This window comes from Morone saxatilis, unplaced genomic scaffold, assembly GCF_004916995.1.
Source record: "Morone saxatilis isolate NCDOM2014 unplaced genomic scaffold, NCSU_SB_2.0 Contig18, whole genome shotgun sequence".
NCBI lineage: Eukaryota > Metazoa > Chordata > Actinopteri > Moronidae > Morone > Morone saxatilis.
The window spans coordinates 27,791,074-27,799,880 of NW_023339740.1; the positions used below are offsets into that span (position 1 = coordinate 27,791,074).

The window sequence follows — 8,807 nt, forward strand, 5'->3', positions numbered from 1 at the left end:
CTTTTTCCTATGTCTTTATGCTGAGCTAGGCTAACCTCATCCAGTGCAAGTCATGGATGAGTTTTCGGAAATGTCGAACCTTTCTATGCTTGAGAATCAGTCTTAAAGCTGTGATAATCTTTCTTAGGCACTTGAGGGCAGCCGCGTTCATTTGGAGTCATAGAACCTGGTGAATGTAAGTCCAATATTTACTCTTCTTCTAAGTCTAACTCCGTCTGCTGTTTGGTGCTGGAAGATGGTGAGACTGAACCACAAAGTAAATTTGCAGGTTGGAAAACTAAAACAGACTATAAAGCTCCACAGGGAGCGATGCTATTTGAATTTGATTCATACTAATTCACTGTAAAATTACTGGTAAGAAGTTAAAAATATGTAAGTGTCTAGCTGTCCACTAATTAAGAATGAAAGCGCAATAAAATACAACATATGCTTCAAGTCCCAAACAAACTGCCTCTTATGTATTAGTATTAGTGGGGATCAAGTACTCTAGCAGCTGGATTTCCATCTGTCTCGGTTTTCAACACAAAGCAATTAAATAGCATTTAAAGGGTCGTGTTACACACCAATTTAATCAGCACAGAGGTAAAAGCAGGTAATTCAAGCAGGGATCATTTGCACATGAGTAAACATGAATGCCACATTTCACTGGCCAGTTCCACAAAACCTCCAGTTTCAGAAATTGCTCATTATTTCAACAGAAACGTATTTCCCAAGGTTGTGTGTGTCTAAATTGCCAACTGTAGTTGATCATTCTATATGTCTGATGTAGACTAATAGAAATGTTTTTTTTGTCCTGTGTGAAACTAATCCCTGCATTTTAGCACTCTTTCAACATACAGATCACAGTGTTTAATGATGACTACATTTAAGTAAAAAGGAAGGCTGAACTGGTGTGTGGAAGAAATTATGACTTTAATTGATGAATTTGGTAAAAGGAAACAAAGTAGTTTAATGTGACCCAACTATAACTTCAACTACAACAAGAAAAAACAAACATGTCCAAAGATCTTTAAAATTGAAGAATGCATTCATAAAAGACCTTATAAAAAAACATAATTTTTGCAAAACAGGGGTGGAATTTACATGCTGTGTTTGATGTGTTATGATCAGTTACTATGCAATATCTACTATAGGGAAACCAGAGATGGAAAAAAAAAATTCAAACACATCTTTACTCTGGAGAAAAACAGGTCACCTGAGCATTATGGGCCAACACTGCAGATTGTAGACGTATGCACTGACTAAATGAAGTTAGGGCCTGTGCAGCAACCACTGGAAAGGCTTTATTGTCAGCAGTGTAGTGGTGCCCGTAGAAGTGGGTAAACTCTTAATTTATATTAAAATGGTTTCATTCAGATGAAACAGCATAAGCAGAGCATCAAAAAAACAAAAACAAACAGGATTTTATAATGGCCTCTTCAGAGGTTTTTGTGGATGAGTTTCAGCACCACTTAAATAGAATATATGTCTTTTCAGGTACTTTCTGAACGTCTTGTCTCGTAGCCCATAAACAACTGGGCTGATGAGTCGAGGCAGAACCTGAACAAATATCGCAATAGTGAAGCGAATGGCCAATACCCCTTTTGGGAACAAGTATGTCAGACCTTCAATCATAAGATGAAAAACATAGGTGAGCATACACAGCAGCAGCTGGAAGCCATGAAGGAGAACAGTGTTCCTCGCTTTCTTGGCGTCCGCAGAAGCTGCTTGTGCAGCGAAAAGGATCCTGAAGTATGTGTAGAACAGAGTGAGCCAAATAATGACCAGAAACACTATGTTGGATATATCTCTCTTCTCTGTGAGATTGGGGTTTCTGAAAATATTTTCCCTGAGACAAAAAACTCTGGAACGAAAGAACTCCAGGGATTCTGTTGCCAGTGCGTCAAATAAATCTGGCAGGATTGAAAATGTGCTTATCACCCATATCAGACCGATCACAACATACGTTTTCTTAACTGTACAGATCTGTGCGTGGCGGAGAGGGAAACATATGGCGATGTAACACTCCACTGCCATAACAGCGAGTGTTAGGGGATTGTTTAGATTGGCAAATATAGCAATCATTAGCAAAATGATACATAAGGAGACGTTAAGAGTGAACACGATGTAACTCAGGACCTGAACAAGAGTGAACATGGTCAGCAGGATAATATCGTTGATCACCAGATGGATGTACAGGATGTATCGAGGGTTCATATTGAAAACCTGCAGGTAAGGAGAGAATTGATTAGAGAGAATATGAGAATATATCACACATGGTGCTTATTCCTAAAGTGATGAAATGATTTTAACACTCGTGCTAAATGGATTTCTAGAAACAGATACAGACCTGGTGTTTTTTGAATGTGTGCACCAGCATACCGTTGACATAGTTGATGGAGATGCAGAGAACCACAGTAATCACATTCTTGATAATAGCTGTGTTTAAAGTGTCACGATAGGCCGTTGTTGTGACATTCCTGTTAGTATTTGAAAGGCTCATGGGTCAACTGACAGCGTCCCTCGAACCTGTTTCACTGGAGACAACTGCTGGTTACATTAGAATAAGCTAATTAGTTTATTACTGATCAGCAGTTTGGGTTCTTTGCCTAAAAAATCATCAAGTTTAAAGAAACATGTCACATGAATATAAAGCTTTACAATGTTAAAAGACTATTCAACTTTTAGTTATTTTATGTTGGTATGCTTCTCACTGAAACTTACACAAATGAACATTTATGACATTATCAATAATAAAACTACATTTTTTATCTCATGTCTTCACATCTTCTTGCTACAGAGCCCCAGTATTTTAATTATATCATATAATCATTAATTCCATTCACTTGCCCTAAACTCAAGTAAATTACAACAAAATAAAATATAGAAAGCCATAAATAAATATGCAGTAAGAAAATCACATTTATGAAGGCTGAATTCCATTTAGTTTCAGTTTTAGGGTCACTGTCTTGACTGCGACACTTAAATAGAACAAACTATCAATAATGTTATTAGTAACACCTGTACTTTTCCATACACCATAAACCTTTTTGTCAATCAGACATTATATTAACGTATGAAATAGATGTTCATCAAATTGATTATTTTGACTTGTATGAAAGCACATGTATAAAAATAAACAGTAATTCTGGCTCTGTTTCATTAAGTCAACCAAATGAGCTAGTATACACAAAACCATTATCTTGAAATGAGGCAGCGAACTGGAATCAATCGATCAATTCAAAGTGCAGAATCAACATCCAATATGGTCCATACACTTTACGATTAAAAATAATATATAGGATAAACATTCAAGCAGCAAGCAAATACAATAGTTAAAATAAAACACCCACAGTGAAAACATCAGTGTTAAAGGTGATGGACCTGATTAAGTTGTAGGCTGTAATGAAGTGAATACAGAGTCTTGATTTAAAGATTTCTACTGAATGTACTTTAACATGTAGTGGAAGGCCGTCTCAAAGATAACGGGATGCAGTTATTAATTACGCCTCCTGCTATTATATATTATGGAATATATATATCTGCTGTGAAAAAGGACTATTCTACATTTGCTGTTATATTCAGTTTGAAAGTTATTAAAACAACTCAATTCAGAGCACACTTCATAATTCACATTTTGATAGCAATGAAAGGTGTTGATAATAATCAAATTTAATTTTAGACACAATATAATAGTGAAATAAAAATGGCCATGAATCAATATACTGTCTCTTTATACACAGAAAGAAAATGTACTCACCTTGACAATAGTCATATATGGCAATGGTGCATACAGTAAGTCAGCTGTTTTTTAAATTACTTAATATATAGTTGTTGATTGCAAACAACATGGGATCAACAATAGTCACAGTGTGTGTGTGTGTGTGTGTGTGGTGTGAGAGAGAGAGAGCGAGAGAGAGAGAGAGAGAGGTGTCAGTAAGTGTGCATTAGGGGAGGCCTAAGTAAGCAGACTTTGCAGTATGTGTCATTAGTTTTTGTTTTCAAGCTTAACATTACATCTCTCCACCATTCTCTCAGATGCTTCCGTACAAAGTGACTTACTACTGTAAAACTTATTAAGTCTTATTTAGCACAACAAATTACAGTTTTGACTTTCAAACAAAACACTCAGTAACAGTTTTTCAGCAGGTTTTCTTACTTTGTGCAAAGTGACACCAGATATGCAGTTTTAGGTTGACACCCAGCACAGGATGATAACTAGTTTGTTTTTGGAGGAAGATTAGCAGAAGACTGGGCTTTTCTTGAGCCATCACATAGTTATGATCACCTAAAATGAGATTAACTCGTGATCTGTCTGACTCAGCTCAGCAGATGAGGGATTGATTGATCACACTGATTTTCATTTTAGAAAATTTTAAACACAAAGAGCTCAATCAGTTACAATCAACAGAGGAAACAATTCACTCGCCCCTTTAGTCAGTTTGCAACTGGATATTTACTATCTATTCTAATTGTATTTGAATTAGAATAGGATTATTAGGAGTAGCACAAGTCTTTAGCTTTGCCTTTTTGAGTCCACACTATCAAACAAACCACACTGTATACATTTTTGATATTTTCCATTGTTGATATCTAGACTGTATAGACAACCACAACAACCAACAGACGGACACCGTGTGGTCAAAAGTCAGTGGACACCCCGACTAATTCTTGAGTTCAGGTGTTTCCATTCCCATTTCCCATTGCTAACAGGTGCATAAAAACCAGCACATAGGTTATAAAGAGCTCAGTGATTTTAAATGTGGCACTGTCATAGTTTGCTACCTTTATCCATGAGTCAGTTTGTTATATTTCTGCTGTACTGGAACTGCCCCAGTCAACTGTAAGTGCTATTATTGTAAAGCGGAAGTGCAAAGCAACACTGTTTGTCTGTGTTTGATGAAGTTTGGTCAGTTTGCTTTCAAACAAAAGGTTCCCCTGACATTATATGTATAGTACACATATTCGTGGCAATGCAGCTCAAGCAAAATGCTTATTTACAAAACTTGTTGACAGGTTCATGGACAGGGACGGACACAGGTACAGGCACAGGCACAGGTACAGGTTCATCCCACACTCTCAGACGTCGCCGTCAAACCCAAGAGATCGAGGCTGATAGCTCAGAAGATGAATTGGAAGAGACACCAAGACCAAGCCAAACAAAAAAAAAGAAAAAGGGAGACTATGAACAAGGTAATTGTTATTATTTTTGGCACACCTTGTGGGTAAATCTTCAAATTTCATATAAACTTCCACACAGATTCAAGTATTTTATGCACCAATACACCTCAATTGCTTACATGGGTGAAAAAGTAACTTCCTGCAATAAATAATTTAGACAAGAACATGTCCAAATTAAGATCGGAGATTTAAAAATTTGTTTATTAGACACAGACACCGCACGCAGATGCCAAACATTTCCAATCCCATATCTTCTAGTGACAATTTTATATTAACTACGTCGGCAAGCATCAGTATGCAGCTAGAAATGAGAGGCATGCTACATATCATCCATAGTTTTTGTAAGCATTCGCGTTCTGCCATTATTGTGCTGCCGCTTTGCACCGTGTCAGTTACCACTGAACTATCTTACAAATTAATCAATGATGAATTATCGCATGGAAATAAAAGTTCCATTCGTCCATGTGACTGTTTTTTGTTTAGGGCGATCGAGTTTGAGTTCCAGTCCTGATGACAATACCAAACATTTAGTAAACAAATGCCAATCCTCCAATCTTAGCCCCCCTTCCCTTTCGAATTTTTTAACCGTCCAATGGGCCAAGATGTGTGAGATTATGAAAACTCTACGTACTTCAATACTCCAGGAAAAACCTCGATTTTAACATGACATTTTTTATTGTATCATTTGCACACTAACGTTTAGGCTCACTTGGCAACTAATTAGAAGAGATAAAAAACTAGCAAAAGTATCATGCTATTTGAGATATGATCAATACGTTTTTTTTTTTTTTTTTTTTTTTTTATTTTTAGAGAAAAAGATTCACGAATATATAATGGATTAATGGTTGATATTTTACATAAAACAAAATAAGTACCAACTTTGTGTAAATAGAATAGAAAAACACAGTATTTATTTCGACAACACACATTGAAGCCAACAGGAAGTTTTTTCATGACTGTTTTTTAATGTATTGAATAACAACATACACAACACACATATTTTTGAAATGTTTTACACACGAATATCAGAAGTAAAAAAACTAACTGGAAACACATTGCCATTTTTGCAATTTTGGACACGGTTAAGACCAGGTTGCAGGATGACATTGTTGTCTGTAGAACAAAATCACTAAAATCCGTTAACAAAATGATCAAGCTAGTTTTCTTTTAGTAACGTATTCAGCTACTAATGTCGCTGAACATGTCCAGTAGTGGAAAAAAAAAACTGAATAAAAACATGCATAGCTTGTCCAGTGTGAAAAGTTTGCATGGGTAAATGTTAAAAAAGGGGAAACCATGTTACAAGGCCTGCGATCAGCCTGACGAACCTCGAAAGGACCGAGGCTGCCTTCACCAGACCAGAGGTTCACGCCCTGATTGACTGACCTTCAACGATCTGAAGAGACGAGGAGTTGGGGAGGCGAAGGTGACCAATCGCACAACTCTCCACACGTCTCTCTTCCTCTCACACCACACAAGCATACACCACACGACCAGCACACCACACACACACACACCCCACACCTACACACAACCACATCCCCACACAAAAGTAATGGACATCACAAAATGTACCCCACCACCCTAGGACACATGTAAACACCTTGAGGAAATCAACTGCCATTCCAAACCTTAGTGTGAAAGGGCTGAGTAACCAGTTCTCAAGGTTTGGCAAGCACAGAACACTTTGCAGGTCCACACCAACGCCACTCGGTTTTTTCGCCAGTGACAGCCCTAAAGTGTCAGGCCGATCCATCTTCTGGGAAGTGGGGGGCGATTAAGGCCCTCCCCTTGCGGACTGAGACATGGGCCAAACCCTGCCTGTCACATGACGTTGCACTGCCCCTGGTTTGAATCTTCTTCTTCTTCCCCTTGAACCTGGTGTGCCGAAAGTTCTGCCATCTGCCTCGTGATGCTGGGCAACCGAGGATCTTAGCGCACTTCCATGGCGGCAACTGAAGGAATTTCGATGGGTTCCCAGCAACATATTGCATGGTTCTTTGGGCGGTAGATCGTAGCCAGCTGTTGGCTTAAAGCCCAGATCGCCATGACAGCTCATTACCAATACCGCATCGTTGTACTTTTCTTATAAGGGTGTACTGCGATAGTAAGCTTTATCATTCTGTCTATCAAATCAACTCCACCATCTTGATGTTCGTATCACGGACAATGCTCTGGTCGAGCACAGCGTGACATATTTCGTTTCACCCTTTCTCTTGTGCCCGAGCACTGGCCAGGTGTCTTGCCCAGCCTGTGTACTGTGACCAACAGACATCTGCAAACATTGGTTTGTTGTCCCTAATAGACGGCACCTGGTCACTACAACAACTTCATTACAGCCAATTCTATAGGTATTTTTTGCGCGCGTTTTCTGTTGCGTCATGGGTGTCATTAACTGCATTGCCCACACCCACGCCGCGACGAGGAGCAGTTTTCTTATCGGCGTCGCTTGCGCACTTGATGTGGTGAAGTCACAACACTTTGTGCCGGACGGTGACGATGCAACCAACGCACGTTTGCCACAGACAGTCGTCAAAAATGACTAGCTTGTGTGAAAAGGCTATGACAAGATGAACTGTACAAACCGGCCGGTTTTTCCGACTTTTCAACGGTCTGAACCTTGTGCCTTGAATACAGCTCAAGTCAGCGCCCAATCGCCATCTGCTGTAGCACAGGACACAATTGGGTGAGGTTTGATCTTTAAGTGGCATGGTTTGGCTTCCATTGGCCAAGAATTGTCTGCTGGGCTCCTCGCATGATGAAAGGAATCAATCTGCTCATGCATAGATGTGCAATCCAGGTCTGAATTCCAGAGAAAACATATTTGCAGCAGTCCGCAGAATCTCCGATCGTTCAGAAAAAGGCTTCACCTTTTGGCCTAATGAATTTGTCCAAACATTCTCCAGGTCTTCTGGGTACACATCATCATCATAACCACTTTTTAATAATGCTCCTCAGTTTGAAGAAAAATTGTCAGAATGTTCGTAATACAGCAACGCGTGAAAATTTTGTCCAGTGATGGCAGTGATTTTCAACGGCTTTTGGAACCAGTACGTCCAACTAAGGTTGATCGGATGGGCGGACATCAAAATACAGGCACACAAAAGTGGTAAACCCTACGTACTGTCATGTTAAGTGGTCCCCACTCTAACAGTGGCTATATTAGAGCATTACTGCAATCATCCATCAATCCAAATCTCTATCTACGTACTGTTCAAAACGTAAAAAAACATAGTCTAGTGGTCCAGCCCATGTCTGTCTAATCAGTTTCGTCCTGATGCGATACTCTGCAAGGTTTGGCGTCAATGAGTAGCCTTCCAGCGTATTCCCGTCTGCACAACCAGAATCAGAATAAAACTAGTCACTTAAGTGCCCAGAGAGGCGCTTTAATTAAAATGTATTTATTATTATTATTATAATTATATGTGTATATGTAGTTATAATGGCCCCATCTAATAATGTGAAATGCAGTAATCGAACAGTGAACAACTGAATACTGTTTGCCACAGATTGACTGGTATGTCTGGTCCTGTGTACTGGCCAGCAAAATTTATTTGTAATTACTTAGCATTGAATTAACGACAGTCTAGGAATTCAGACATTTGTTTTAATTTATTTAATTACTGTAGGCTCCAAATAAAAAACTC

At 38.8% G+C, this 8,807-nt stretch overlaps 1 protein-coding gene across 1 annotated transcript; it reads right to left on the bottom strand.

The window, feature by feature from the left end:
- Window positions 1-1,404: 1,404 nt before the first annotated feature.
- On the bottom strand, window positions 1,405-2,482 carry LOC118328753 (odorant receptor 131-2-like). The gene is made up of 2 exons (XM_035662651.1): window positions 2,330-2,482; window positions 1,405-2,205 (listed from the first exon to the last, which is right to left on the bottom strand). Exons 1-2 carry the CDS (start codon window positions 2,480-2,482, stop codon window positions 1,405-1,407), a joined length of 954 nt encoding a protein of 317 aa, XP_035518544.1.
- Window positions 2,483-8,807: the final 6,325 nt, after the last annotated feature.